Raw genomic sequence first — 14936 nt, forward strand, 5'->3', positions numbered from 1 at the left:
AACTGGCAACTCCCGATATTTCCTTTTAGGTCCTCTTCTACTGCTGAAGCTTCTAACCAGAGAGTATGTATTAGTATACTCTCTGTGTATCTGATCACATTGAGCTGTAAAGTCTATCGTTCTATTAGTGTCCTCTGATGTACTCTTATATATGCTCATATATCGTTCAATGCATGGTTCTCTAGCTTACCGACGGGATTCTGTTGATTATCTACTTTGTAGCAGGCACAAGGATCCGATCGAGCCGACTTTAAGGAGAGGCCCCTAAGTATCGAACAATGGGGAGACTACCTTGATCAATTGATTATCGAGGCCTGTCTATAGTCCTAATGGGATTATAGTTACAGGGTAAATAAGAGTAGACAAGGAGGATGTACATAGTACTTCTGTCATGTCTGATACTAGGCTACACGTGACTGAGTTTATGCTGATGCCAATGGAAGACTTGTTGAGATAGTCCACCAGTACTATATACATGATCATTTATATATTTACTTTTACTGCATTATCTAAATTTCAATTGATTCTATAGCCAGAATGTACTCCATATGTACTCATGTAGTGTAGTAACTAACTAGTACAGTATGCACACCCTTGCATCATTGAACGTGGACCCGATGCTTAGCGTAGACTCCACTGCGGCCTGGACTTTACTGTACATAAGATAATACTAAGACACTAAGATACAGTACTATCTTGTCTTGGTCCAAATCTACTTCCAACTTCAATGCTGATTGATCAACCATTTCACTCTTTCGCCACACTTTCTCTCTTTTCTGTCTGCTCTTCCCCTCAGAAATTGATCGACTGCATCCTGCAGCTCACGCGATGCAGCAAGGAAGAAAACAGTGAAAATCCAACCAGATCGACAGACTAGCCCTTCGCACAGACTCCGCTGAGCTCCACCAAAATCGTCACGGCCGCAAAACAGGAAATCGGTCCCTTAGTCATCCATCATCCACCATTATTGGCCGTCATCGACGGAGTACACCCTTTTCTCCAGGAACTTTATCCCCAATCTCTTTTCTTTGCCCATGGCTTTGGGGGGTTAAGCCGGCCTGTCACGACAATTTTAAAACCCACCAAAATAAGATCAAAGAGGTTTCCTGTGCTTTTGACCGTTCCTTTCTAGCGTCTCTTTTTTCCTCCCTCGGAATCCTCCGCCTGTCATCCGCCATGGATAACGACGACCGCGTTCAAGATCGCGATCGCATCGAGCCCATTCAGGACTACTTTGCTGGAAATGCTCCGGAGGCTCAGGCAGTAGAACAGCCGCAGTCAACTCCAGAGAGACCACCACTAGCGACCTTGCGCCCTCGCGCTCCCTCAACTCGGTCGCGTCGACCAAGTATTCGCCTCTCACGTCTACCTTCGCTAGAAACCGACAACCTGCAGTCGTCGCAGCCGGATCTTCACCCCGGACCTTCTGGGAGTAGACCTCCGGAAATCAGGTCTCCTGTACAAGAAGAGGATGAGTCGCCGAATCCTGGCCGACGACGCAGTAGCTCCGAGCCACGACCGGGACGATGGTCCTCCCCGTCAGCCGATGTCCTTTCGCGGGTGGCGAGTCCCATGAAGCCGCTGAGAGAAGAAGCCTCCCATCAAAGCCCTACCTCTCCACTCCCCAGGCCCAGTGAGGCTCGTGATACTGTGCCGGAGGACCTTGGAACTGCGGATGCCCCGCCGGTGGCACAACCTGGTCGACTTAGGCGAACAAGCCAGGCTGCTTTGAACCGATTCTCTCGAAACCGCGCATCGACGGTGACTGGTGTCCCACCGACTCTCGATAAGTCTGACGATAATAAGGATAAGGAGGATAATCGTCCGAACGAGTATGGGTCCCATGTGGTTGACGTGCTGGATGTTATCGGTAAGTTGACCTCAACAGAAGTACGGAACTTGGGCTGTTGAACTGACAACCGTCATATTAGATCCCGAGGTTTCAGCATTATCCACCTTGACCAATGTTCAAAATTCGCTATTCGTGCCCAATTTGGGTAATTTCGTCAATCGAATGCCCACCTATACTATCACTCGGTCTCCTCCCTCCGAGGAAGAACCAACAACTTCTGCGGATGAAGGAGACTCAGATGGAGATAAGCTGAAGCAACGACCAACTCTCGAACAACTTCGTCCGTTTACTAGTATGTCCTCGGTTTTGGTGGGCCCTAGGTATGCCGTTTTACCTGAAGGACATGAACTGGATGGTTGGACTCGGGAAGATTTTATGGAGCTCAACGATCATGTCCGTCACATGCTTCATTCGCGCCGTTCAAAGTTCAAAAGATCCATGAAGGGATTCGGGCAGTATGTCAGCAAGCGTAAGTTCCGCCCATACGGCCTCATACATACACGCAAAGACATCAACTAACGTCACTCGCAATTTAGCCCTCGGTTTTCTTATCACTCTTTACGCCACCTTGATCACCCTGTTCGGTTTAGCTTGGGTGCTTTTCTTGATCGGTATGGCTCAGAATCCCCTCACGTGCTGAAATTCTCATTAATGGTTCCATTCAGGCTGGATCAATGTCGGTGGTAGTAAGCAATCGCAAATTATCAATATTATCGACAACGTTCTTGTGGCTCTTTTCGCCATTATGGGTGATGGTCTTGCTCCTTTCCGAGCTGTAGACACATATCATATGATTTTCATCGCACACTATACACATCTGACCTGGAAAATCCGCAATAAACGCAAACTTCCCGACTTGAAGGACAAAAATGACCTCCCTTCCCAACGGGAAAAGGATATCGATGTAGAGTTTGGAGCCACTGCTCAGGAAGACGAGCACGAATATTCCGTTCTCGACCCCCGCCAACAATTACGCTTGATGCATCATCAAAACAAGTTCGCCAAATCTCACACTTTCTATAAACCCCATGAGACGTTTACCCACCATGCCTTCCCCCTCCGCATGCTTATTGCGATTGTGGTTATACTTGATTGCCACTCCCTGCTTCAGATGGCTCTTGGTGCTTGTACATGGAGTATGGAAAAGCCCGGTCAGCGGCCATTTGCATTGACGACTGTCATTCTGTGTTGCTCTATCTGCTGCAATATATCAGGTGGTGTAATGATCATGATTGGTGACCGGATGACGCGAAAGAAGGAGATCGTGGAGAGACTCTTCCGGCAGCAATTGACCGAAGAGGCGATGAAAAAGATGGAGCGGCGCAAAGTTAAAGAAGAGCGGAAAAGTCTGCAGATAAGCAGGCCATCAGCATCTGAAGGCACCTAACCAGCTTTCCCTCGAACCATTCATCTCTTCACGATCGTTTCACGACCTTCACGAAATCTACCATGGTAGATCTGGCATCTTATATACGCGCGCTTGAGATCTTCTCCATCTTGTACAGACTTTATACTGGCCCTTGTCCTGGTCAGGATATTAACCTCGATTTTTCTCTCCGTTTTGGTGTGACCTGGATCCTTTCTTGCTTGGCTGATGGCTGTTTCCACTATATAATGCTTTTTTAAATTACCTCACTTGTACTATGATTCCCCGCCCTTGGTCTATACCATACAACGATGGTTGATTGGCACCTTGTTACATATAGAACAGTCATCTCAATTGAAATATTATACCTTTTTCACAATCCATTTACATGTAAAACAATCAGACTACTTACAGTTATTTACTTAAACTATAATGACGTTGTAGGTGCACCGCCGATTCCAGAGACGATACTTGATGGGTGTTGCTGTCCGTTGAGTTCAAGGATTCTGGAGAATTGGGGGAGATGATGAGGGTTTTTATGATGTCTTCTGTATTTGTTGCGTCAGTTTGTTGGATGCGTAGGTGTTTGTCCAGGATTTCAAATCCTGGACAAACACCTACACCCAAGAAGTTCTTGGGTTAGACCTGGTGGGTCGAGGAGTTGGGTTGTTAGTTTCGAGAGTGTTCTTGCGAGTGCGATTGCGTTGTAGCCTTCTCGGAGAGGAGCGCTAGACAGGTATTTACGCATCCACCTGTTGCACCGAAGAATGCGATTGTTGACATGTTGGTGAGACTATAGAGTATGGAGTTGTACTATCAGATAGGTGGATATAGTTCTGGATATAATATTTACTCGAGAGATGGAGTATTGATGATTGTTGTAAGGAGAGAAGTGAGTAGACCTTATCATCTTTATACCCCTGAAATATTTGAACATAGCCTTGTCAATGACAGATTTTGTATATTCCTTCGCTGATAATCGCCTATTCTCCTTTTTTCGTTCTTTCGGCAACCTTTCGGATTAATATTTGGTAGTAGATCATTTCCCGATACGGTCTACTCTCGGTTGAATTTCGTTGCATTTCGACGGTTAGCCTCAACTTCTGAGGCTGATGTGTCCGAGTCTCCATTATTAAAAAATCATTTTTTTTGGATGAAATTTCTGTATTTTTGAAGCTTCTACGTTGATGGTTTAACGAGCTAGTTAATGCTATGAAGTCTCAGACTTACTTTGTATTTAGGAAAAACATACATATAGTCTGCAGCAGCGAGCGCCTGCTGACCGCTTTGACTAACTTCCCGTTTGATAGCCATACCGCCTTCCTCTTATAATGTCACTCCCAGGGTTTTGATACGGCAGAAAGTAGGATAGTGTCGAACTCAACACTCTTGAGTTTGAGAATTGAGAGTTGATTGATCAAGGGAAATACCTACTCATTCTCATAAAGACAAGATACTTTAGTCTGACCGACCACTCTGGTATGGATTGATCAAAACACAGGATTAGACATCCGGTCGTGGGCCCAGGATTGGCATTCGTACTTCGTATGTTCGATGGCCCAGGCATTAGACAAAATATATACTATATATTGGAATACTATTCCAATATCCCATATTTACCAGCCCGCTCGGCTCTCTCATCCCTAAACAGAACTTCTGTTTAAGACATTGAATGTCTCAACGACAAACATTTTCTTGAAGACTCTCCAACTTGGAATTTGAAATTCTGCATTCTCTACGATCAGAATAAACTGGATGACATGACTCCATATCCATAGATATCATGGATGATATTGGAAAGTCCGGACAAAAATCTTTGAAGGGTTTACGAAGGGGTGGTGCAGAGAATATTATCCATAAGAATACTAGATAGTATACATTGTACTGATGTATTCTAGTAGCAACATTAGAGTACATTATTTAGCATGTTAGCACAATTGTAGTCGCATTCGTAGCATAGCGTGACTTGAGTGTTCTATCATTGTAGTACAAAGTTCACGGGTATAGTTGATATCGCAACTTCAAGTTGAACCTGCACTCACATTTACCAACGTACTATTATTACCTACTCGATAATTTTCAAATGACATTGACCCTGTAATTAAAATTGTGTTCCGGCCGCTCTGATATCAGTAGTGCTGTCGTTGAGGACCCAAGTCACCGCGACCTAGCAAGGGGTTTGGCCTCAGGCCCATGCATCACTCAAGCAGCTCTGGGGAACCTCGAATCGAGTTCCTTTAACATTGCGCTGCAAAAACCGATACCTCCTCGACTCGAATGCCAAAAGACTGGGCCCAAATTTGCGTCTTGAGACCTGATTTTCAAGATATCGAATTCCCCTTCTACTTTACTAGCAAGCCCTAGCAAGGTGCCTTAGTAGGGCCGGCGGAAACCTTGAATCTCGAATCCCTGACAATCCATTCTTCTGCCAGGAACAGTGGGTACGCTTCTCAAGGACGACCGTGTCGATCATCACGGTCGCCCTTCGTAACCGCGAGTATTCTCGAGTTCAGCGGGCTTCGAGATGATCGACAGGGCACTTTCACCCATTGAAAACCCTACATTCGATCGGGCTTCGGTCCGAATAACAGTAGACCCACTGATGGGTCCGCTTGAGAGAAACAGCATACAGGACATTGATGTGTAGCTTTGATGGATCACGGAGTTCACGGTGTAGTCTAGTATTGGGAGTCTTTATTGGCTATACGGAGCCCCTACCCTTGAGAGCATGCAATAGACGAAATAAGCACTTTTCCATGCAGTGTAACAACTAGAAAACGGTTGACGTTGGAAATTTCCGGACGCCACAGCGCCATCAATGCCAATAAAGCCAAAATGCTTAGTACAATGCTTAGGTGCTTAGGGGTATATTCGACTTGCTTGGGTTGCATTCCGCCAATTTGAACCTGAAAGTTTCGAGAATAAGAGATTTTGGCATTGCCACAGCAAAGGCGTCATAAGTTACAATGACCAGATGGTTAATTTTTACTATGTTTACGATTACTACTATTCACTCTTGACGACGTGATTGCTGATGGGAGACAAATTCAAGGTAATGGAGGTAGTAGGTAACTTTCATGGATACCACCAACTCAGGGAGAATGTAGGGCTCTCATCTATTCCGCGAAGGGGCTCTCTGATTGATTGCAAGATTCCGAAGTCCCTAGAGCTCACCAATCAAGGAATATTCGGCCCTGGATGTTCAAGACCACACGAAGGCTGACCCTTGCGCGAGGCATTCCGGGCCGAATTACTCAAGCAATTGTTTGTGGACGAAGATGACTCTGAGCACGAGCCCAAACAGATGGATTGAATAAGATAAAAGGCTCCTGATCAATGGTCTTCCAGTTCTCTATCACAAGCATCTTTCTTCTCTGTTCATTACCTCTTTACCTCCTTTACCCAAATTACCCCAAGATCTTTTATCAAAGACCTTAATCTTTAATCTCCATCACCATCAAAATGCAGTTCTCTCTGTCCGTCATCGCTGTCGCTTTCGCCTCTATGGCTGCTGCCCTTCCTGCTGAGTCTGGCATGCAGAGCCAGGAGGGTGGTCACCACGTCCGATTCCCTGTTCCCGGCGGCATGACCGTCAAGGAGGCTCAGTCCAAGTGCGGTGACCAGGCTCAGCTCTCTTGCTGTAACAAGGCTACCTACGCCGGTGACACCACCGATGTCAACTCCGGCCTTGGTGGCGGTCTTCTGTCCAACCTGATCGGTACTGGCTCTGGTGCTGAGGGTGCTGGTATCTTCGACCAATGCTCCAAGCTGGATGTTCAGAGTAAGATTTACCTTAGTCTCTCGATATTGACATGGATGCTAATCATATTACAGTCCCCATCCTCATCGCTGTCCCTATCCAGGACCTCATCAACCAGCGCTGCAAGCAGAACGTTGCCTGCTGTGCTCATTCTCCCTCCACTGCCGTGAGTATACCCCAAATTACCACAACCATAATGTATACTAACCTCGTGACTAGTCCAACGACCTGGTTGGCGCTGGCCTCCCTTGTGTTGCTCTTGGCTCCATTCTCTAAGCGCTTTAATTTTAGGGTTAAGTGTTTGTGGGCTGAAAGTTTGGGGTGTGCTAGGATATACCTTTGTCATTTCGTTCTGTTTTGTGAGAGTTGACTGCTTTTGTGATCTTCATAGAGGTGTTAAATTTTCCGCATAATACATAATCTTCCTTCTCTATCTGCATTCACAACGTAGTGTGGTCTTTCCAGCCGGTCTGTCTTGTAAATCGAGGTCATGACTAGCAAGCATACCTCAAATTCGACACCAATATACTTCAGATTGTAACCCAAAATTCTTGAAGACGAAGTGAGATTCTTCTAAATATGCGTATGTATGTCGACGCGTGAACAAAGTTCAGACGCTCATAAAATTGTATTTTAATACACTCGCCGCCGTCTCAAAGTCAGATTCTATAAAACTATAGACAGAAGCAGACTAAGCGGAGATAGCCTGGATACCAGCCTCCAAAGCACGAAGATCCGCACCCCGAATACGCTGAACCTCCTTTCCATCCTTCATGAGAACAAAGGTCGGCATGGCAGTGACACCATATTGAGAAGCCACACCCCGCAACTTATCCACATCGACCTGGATGAATCGAACACTCTGGTACTTCTCGCTCAGTTCGCCGACCTTAGGAGCGACGGCACGGCAGGGACCACACCAGGTAGCGTAGAAGTCGACAACGGCTGCACCTGAGTGGACTAGAGCCTTGAAGATGACATCGCTATGTACAGCGTAACTTTGTTAGAGTCCTTGCTTTTGGTCGATTTTCGTTCTGGGGGGTATATGTCTTACTTGTCGATATCGGAGACTTTTCCGTGAGTTGCCATTGGGGTTGCTGCTGCTCGACGCGATTGAATGTAGCGGAAAACTGCGGGGACAAGTTAGAATTGCCGATCAGGTAGTGGAATCGGGAATTGGGAGTGGTATGTGCAATGGGTGGTTGCGACTGCGATTCAATGACGACCATGAAGTCGCTGTCGCATCGACTCGTTACTCACCGAGGAAGACGACTGTGATGATCAGCAAAGTCGATAGCTCCATGGTCGGTTGATTGTGGACTCTGTGGATGTCGTCCGGCCGGAGTCAACTACGGCGAAGTCACGTGCAAACTATACAATATTGAATTTCTATACTTCAGCTGCATTGATGGCATATCCAGCAGGAGACTCATACCTAACTGCAGAAAGTATAGCTAGATATAAGTTGTGTCTATATCTTCATTAAATTCACTGGTCACCACCAGGAATTGTGTGGTCCTAGATCATTTTACTGTGACCATCTCATGGCCCACTCTGATACTATAACACCAGTCAACTCACGAGATACGATAATTTGACGAGTAAATGATACTCTGCTCTTGAATACCAAGTGATGTAAATCTGGGTGGTAACTGATGTCGATCAAACTTTGTGAAGTCATAAAAGTTACATTTGAGACATCTCAAGGCAACCAAAGCCAAACGTGGAGACGTGGGTCACACTCTTTTCGCTATAAACTCAGATTCTTCCCAATTCTTCGCTGGCCAACTTTATATAGATCACATTTTGCCCCCATTGAATACTAGGATCATTATAGCTTCTAGCTTCGTTGTCTTTACCAGAAAATCCAAAGGGTCAACTACGCTCGACATGACAGATGAACACGATGGCCAGGCAGACGAGAATATAGCCTCCTCTCTGGAACAAGCCACTCTTGAGGGGAACATTCCACGCTTAAAAGAGCTTCTTCTCTCGGGAGTTTCGGTTTCAACCCCGATATCCTCTCGTGAATTTACTGCTCTTCATCTTGCTGTTTCATCGGGCAATGAGGCAATGGTAAAGACCCTTATCGATGCCGGGGCCAACGTTTCTGCACAGACATATGATGGCGTCACACCTTTGCATAATGCAGCAGCAGATAATTCGGTGGAATTGGCTAAGCTACTTCTCGGAGCAGGAGCTGATGCTAAGTCCTGCAACAGTGATAATGAGACGCCGCTGCATGTAGCTGCCCTATTTGGGGGAAAGAGACTAGCAAGTCTCCTAATCGATGCTGGATGCGATATCTCAGCGAAAGACTGTTATGGAAACACAGCGCTACATATAGCCGCTGCTCATGAATCCCTAGAATTGGTTCAGTTTCTTCTCAGCTCTGGTGCAGACCCCAATGCCGTCAATAACAACGAGGACACAGTACTACATCATGCAGTGGCAGATGGACCAGATTCTGTCGAGCTACTTCTTGAAAATGGCGCAGATATACATTCTCCAGGTCAATTCGGTGATACACTCTTACATCGTGCAGCTCAGAGCTCTGCAAGTCTCCTGCAAGTTTTCCTGAACGCTGGTGCCGACCATACCGCGGTCAATGACTATGGGTATACCCCACTACATCAAGCAGCTGCCTATGGGGATATTGAGCAGATTCAGATTCTTCTTGATGCTGGTGCTGGCGTCAAAGCCACAACTAAGAATGAAGAAACCGTGTTGCATCTTTTGGCGGGTGATTTAGACATGTCTACAGGGATGATGGGCGAACCTAAAGACGCGAGCAAAAAGGCGAGACTTTTTATCGACGCTGGTGTTGATATCAATGCGATAGCTGTGGGACAAACAGCCCTGAGTCGCGCACAGCGTTGTGGTCACAGCAGAGTAGCAGAGACGCTTCGGGAGAGAGGTGCGTTGGAATGATACAATCAATGGAAATCATTTTATTTTATTCTTGTAAACAATGGCTCGTGTATAGAAAATAAATAGAGAAATAGAACAGCGAGCTTATTATACCACAACACTCAAGTGATTTGTGGTATGTCCAGGCTGATTATTGCAGTTTGATGATTTGCGCGATCTACTCTTCTCTGCTCCAGCAGAATCACCATTATACCCCGCCATTTTTTCATATTTGCCTCTTCTGCATGTTTGCCACTATATTGAATAAAAAAGCCGAGTGTTTTTATCTTTGAAATAAAAATTGGCCGTGATTCCCGATCGCTTCGACTAGCTCGTAATCAAAATGGGTCATTCGTAGCGATGATGCTCAGAGCTGATCCAATAGCAAACGATAGCAAACGATACGTGATGGGATTCAGCTCAGCCTGGCAAAAATGAAAAGACAGGAAACCCGAATGAAGAAGGGAGAATATTATCTTCCATTGTTATAGAAAGGACTTTCCGTGTCATTTTCTCTCAGTAACACTCCAACTTGACTTTGCCATTAAACCGCGGATAGTCTGAAAAGATGGCCGAAATCACCGACCCAAACATCCCTCCTCCATCTCGCAAACGCATAATTATCTGCTGCGATGGAAGTGGCCAATCTGCTGTCTCCGGTGAAGAGAGTATTCCATCCAACGTGACCCGATTATGTCGGGCAATCGACAGTGTCGGCGTGGATGCTGATGGACGAGCCTGGCAACAAGTTGTCTGGTACGATTCAGGCGTCGGCACAAATTCAAATGGCCAAGTCTCGGCCGGACGAGACCTCGAAGGAAACGTAATTGAAGCCTATAATTTTTGCGTGCTGAACTGGAACCCTGGCGACCGAATTCTGTGCTTTGGGTTTTCACGAGGTGCATACACAGCTCGTGCCATTGCAGGTCTGATTTCGGACTTGGGTATCTGCTCCAAAACCGATATTCAGGATTTTCCGGAGGTGTGGAGGCTTTATAAGAAAAGTCATACGGCGGTTACTGGTGATAGATTCTATGGAAGTGATGCCTATTTCGACTGGCAGGATGGAAAACCGGCTGACCCACAGCCTGAAGAGCGTCAAGATAATCGGATTGTATGGGAATCTTTGGGGAGAGGTGAATGGGCTCAGACTCCAGAATCAAGAGAGATTGAAGTTGTTGGTGTCTTCGAGACAGTTGGTGCGCTGGGATTCCCAGAGGTGTTTGGATACGAAGTACCTCAATGGCTTACGCGGACTGACAAGCCAGAGTGGCATAACGTGGGACTTTCTCCGAGTATGCAATTTATCCCAAAAAACATGTTATCTTCTATATTGTTGTTTGTGAGCTGAGCTGATCCAATACACAACAGATATAAAGAATGCCTTTCAGGCCTTGGCTCTTGACGAGCACCGTGCAGCATTCACCCCGACGCTGTTTTACATCCCCAACGTTACGAAAGCCTCGAAAGAGGCAATTGAAAAACAACAGGAGTCATGTCAGGCTGCGTCTAAATCCTGGAATGACCTTCTATCAACCGAGAGTCCTTCTCTCCAAGACCTAAAGCAAATCAGCAAAGGCAAGAACGAGGCAATGCGAAAGCTATTGGAGATGGAGGACAGCCAAAAAGACCGTTCCAAGCTACTCCAAGTATGGTTCCCAGGTGTTCACATCAATATTGGAGGAGGATCTACCTTGACACTGGAGAACAAGGGAAATATGGAGGAGATGTCGAATATCGTCTTTGCATGGATGCTAGACCGAATCAAAGGTTTCCTCTCGATCAATGAGAAGACTTTACAAAAAGAGCAAGTAGCACGTCAAGCTAGACTCACCAGGATCAACAATGCTCTTCACTGGTACAATGAAAGGCTATCCAGACGTCAGACGGAGACATGGGGGAAATGGTTCCAACGAGGAGGACAGTGGATTGCATCTTCCATCTTACACCCTCTCACCCCAGGAGATAAACCGGCGTATATGGACGAGCGAGTCTATACGTGGGGACTAGGGGATCTACCGGATAACTTTGGTATCGTGTACATTGCTAATGGATCGCGACCACGTACACCTGGCAGGTACGCGCTGGATAAGAAGGGCCAAAAACTCGGCGAGACGTACGAGCAGATTCATCCGGTGGTTGGATATCGAGTTGAAAAGACTAAAGACCATGCCGTGAAAGAAAAGAGGTATCGTCCGATATGCTTGATGGGAAATAGTTATGAGCGTCGAGAGAAGAAAGAGGGAGGGTTTGAGTATTTGTTTAAATACCCTGGAATGACTCAGTATCAGATTCTGCCTGAATGGAAGCTATCCGGAGATGTCAGCTCCTATGAGAGGTTAGCTATCGTTGGAGATGTTCCTCCACTTTGAAGTGTTGCATTTTCAGAGTCGCCAACGAGATAATTTCAATATGATGCATTTCTAATATCGTCTTAAAAGGTGTAGAGAAGGTAGACCGTAGTATACGACAACCGCTTCTCTGAGTTTTCCGAGATTGTCACATGTAAATAGTAGTATGTTCAGTGTTTTCATGGTATTTCTTTATCCCACAGTCCCATGATTTATTGCTGATCAGACCTAGAAGGTTTTCCCAAGTAGAGTGCTACCTGCCAATAGGCATGCTCTATCACTGGCTAGGCTGTTTTGAGATGACTGGGAGCCTGGCTACATCCTCTCGGAGAACCGAATTGCAATTATTTCCCTTCCTTATTTATTCTCCTTCAACTTCTTTCTTGTTCTCAAATATTCTTGAAAGACGTAGCACGAAGGGCAGGAAGAGGTGAACATTTTCTCCAATCGTACTGGTCACAGGACTCAATAGGAGCGACGACAAGAAGAGGTCCGGATATATCGGAGGATTAACATTCAAGTACCAAAAAGAGACAAGAGTAAACTCTGAACCAGCCCTGAATAGCTTGGCTTCTTCAATTCTCCGCTTTAATTTCATGATTCAAGAGAATACAAACTGGATTCAGCAAGGGCATTGCTTCATAACGAGACACATTTCATAACCTTATCAGTCATCTGCAGACTCAATGCATCGCCATTGGCTCAGAACCCAGGACTGGAATTCTTGATGAGCAAGCTAGATATGTGTGGCGCTTCATTGGTATGTAAGAGGGACCGAGCAACTGGGGCAGTCCTTTATATGTACCCTAGAACTAACACTATTGTAGACAATTTTGACAGGCAAAAGATAGCCAATGCATTTAAGACTTCATTATATTATATCGTTTACTTCCGGATATTGTCACGATGACTCTTGGGAAGTATCACGACGACGAGGAGCCCGAGAAAGTTGATATCACACCTCCACCATCCGATGATGAAAGTGACGCGCGAGGAAATGGACCTGAATCAGTGGGCGCGATGTTACGCCTGACGTTATGGATTGCATTTGCGGCTTGGATATTTAATTTCGACCACGGGTATACGGGAGCTATTCTGATAATGCCATCCTATAAGAAAGCATTCGGAACTTGCACGACTCATCTACTCAATCCGAGCACAGGTGCGATTGTTGAGCATTGTACAATCACGCCTATACAGCAGTCCTTGATCAGCTTAAATTATCTGTTCACCGGGATCGGAGGAGGTTTGTCTGGGGTGACGGGACAATATACCGGTCGACGAGGAGGCATTCAGATCGGATGTATTCTGGCTATTATTGGGGCTGCAGGGATGTTGGGGACTGGAGCAGGACAGACGGGGAGTTTCACCCATTATATGGTATGCAAATGCATAAGTGCTATTGGACTTGGTCAACTCAGCGCCTCAAGTCTCACCTATAGCTCGGAATGCATTGTCGCCAGTAAGCGTGGAGTTTCTCTTGGGTTATACAATATCGGATTGGCATTAGGGAACGTTGCTTCATCTGCTGTGTGCGCTGGATCTGCGCAATTAGAACCTCATAATAATTGGCAGTGGAAGACACCCATTCTATGCCAGATTCCTATGGGGATTCTTCTCGGTGCAGGGATTCTGATGTTCCCCGAATCTCCTCGGTGGTTATTGAATCAAGGCGAAGGAAAGGAAAATGATGCCCGGCGAGCATTAAGTATCCTATATCGAATCCCACCCAGCTCCTCGGCGATTACTTCTCAAATCGAAGAAATCAAGAATCACATCAAGACTGAGCGAATGATCGCAGAATCAACGTCATGGTTCCAAATTTACCAAAAGAAGCAAATTCGTCGGACTTGTACTTCTGCTTTGATCATGGTTGGAATGTCGATTACCGGAATCCAGTTCGTTCAGCCGTACGCCACAACCTTCCTAAGGGGTGTTGGAATCAGCAATCCTTATTTGATCAATGTGATCATTGGTCTATGCATCTTAGGCGGTTCATGTCTTGGTCCCTTTGCCGTCGAATATGGCGGACGGCGATTGTCAATCCTTGGAGGATACAGTGCCATGGCAGCTTGTATGCTGACTCTATCTTCAGTCAGTACGGCACTAGGGCCAAAAGGCACTTCGAAACTGGTTATTGTCGTCTTACTTTCTCTCTGGTCCTTCGTCTTTGGCGGGACTATCGCCCCAAGTGCAGGTTTGGCCTCAGTCGAGATGCACAGTGTCTCGTTACGAACATATGGTCAGGCAAACACAACGATCCTGTACGGTCTGTTTTCCTTCGGGGCAACATTTTGGACACCATACATGTTGGATCCGGACCATGGGAATATGGGGCCAAACGTAGGCTACTTTTATGCCGCGGTTACTGTTGTGATTGCTTGTTTGGTATTTGTGCTCGTCCCTGAAACTGCGGCCTTGACCTTGGAGCAAATTGATGGTGTGTTTAATTCGGGTGTTCGGCCGTGGAAAACTTCGATGGCGGAGAATAAGGCTATCGCCAGAGCGAGAATTCAAGCGTTGAGTGGAGAGTAGCTCAGTTGAGGAGATCACTGGACTAGATGGACAGTGTAAATAATTCTGTTATCTGCAAATAGGTTACATTTTATGACAGGAAAACAATAGTAATCACACATGAAAGTGCCAGTAGAGCTTCAATTTAGTTCAAAACATTACTCGGATTGAAAACTTTCAATG

The 14936-nt window shown here is 46.0% G+C and overlaps 6 protein-coding genes across 6 annotated transcripts; 5 read left to right on the top strand and 1 right to left on the bottom strand.

Moving 5' to 3' along the window:
- Positions 1 to 1176: 1176 nt before the first annotated feature.
- On the top strand, positions 1177 to 3239 carry N7469_002992 (DUF2985 domain-containing protein; the record flags this gene model as incomplete). The annotated part of the gene is made up of 4 exons (XM_056641912.1): positions 1177 to 1870; positions 1932 to 2321; positions 2389 to 2463; positions 2518 to 3239. 4 exons carry the CDS (start codon positions 1177 to 1179, stop codon positions 3237 to 3239), a joined length of 1881 nt encoding a protein of 626 aa, XP_056504406.1.
- A 3441-nt stretch (positions 3240 to 6680) lies between these two features.
- Positions 6681 to 7254, top strand: N7469_002993 (hydrophobin family protein; the record flags this gene model as incomplete). Its single annotated transcript, XM_056641913.1, has 3 exons — positions 6681 to 6999; positions 7053 to 7144; positions 7198 to 7254. The coding sequence occupies 3 exons, from the start codon at positions 6681 to 6683 to the stop codon at positions 7252 to 7254; spliced, it is 468 nt and encodes a 155-aa protein (XP_056504407.1).
- A 415-nt stretch (positions 7255 to 7669) lies between these two features.
- Positions 7670 to 8281, bottom strand: N7469_002994 (thioredoxin family protein; the record flags this gene model as incomplete). The annotated part of the gene is made up of 3 exons (XM_056641914.1): positions 7670 to 7961; positions 8033 to 8108; positions 8239 to 8281. 3 exons carry the CDS (start codon positions 8279 to 8281, stop codon positions 7670 to 7672), a joined length of 411 nt encoding a protein of 136 aa, XP_056504408.1.
- Positions 8282 to 8868: 587 nt separating this feature from the next.
- On the top strand, positions 8869 to 9909 carry N7469_002995 (ankyrin repeat domain-containing protein; the record flags this gene model as incomplete). The annotated part of the gene is made up of 1 exon (XM_056641915.1): positions 8869 to 9909. One exon carries the CDS (start codon positions 8869 to 8871, stop codon positions 9907 to 9909), a length of 1041 nt encoding a protein of 346 aa, XP_056504409.1.
- Positions 9910 to 10456: 547 nt separating this feature from the next.
- N7469_002996 (T6SS phospholipase effector Tle1-like catalytic domain-containing protein) lies at positions 10457 to 12260 on the top strand (the record flags this gene model as incomplete). The annotated part of the gene is made up of 2 exons (XM_056641916.1): positions 10457 to 11183; positions 11260 to 12260. 2 exons carry the CDS (start codon positions 10457 to 10459, stop codon positions 12258 to 12260), a joined length of 1728 nt encoding a protein of 575 aa, XP_056504410.1.
- Positions 12261 to 13145: 885 nt separating this feature from the next.
- On the top strand, positions 13146 to 14774 carry N7469_002997 (uncharacterized protein; the record flags this gene model as incomplete). The annotated part of the gene is made up of 1 exon (XM_056641917.1): positions 13146 to 14774. One exon carries the CDS (start codon positions 13146 to 13148, stop codon positions 14772 to 14774), a length of 1629 nt encoding a protein of 542 aa, XP_056504411.1.
- Between the last annotated feature and the right edge of the window lie 162 nt (positions 14775 to 14936).

Source organism: Penicillium citrinum (assembly GCF_028827155.1).
Source record: "Penicillium citrinum strain IBT 23319 chromosome Unknown utg000002l:1.0-3833315.0:1.0-3834789.0, whole genome shotgun sequence".
NCBI classification, from domain to species: Eukaryota; Fungi; Ascomycota; class Eurotiomycetes; order Eurotiales; family Aspergillaceae; genus Penicillium; species Penicillium citrinum.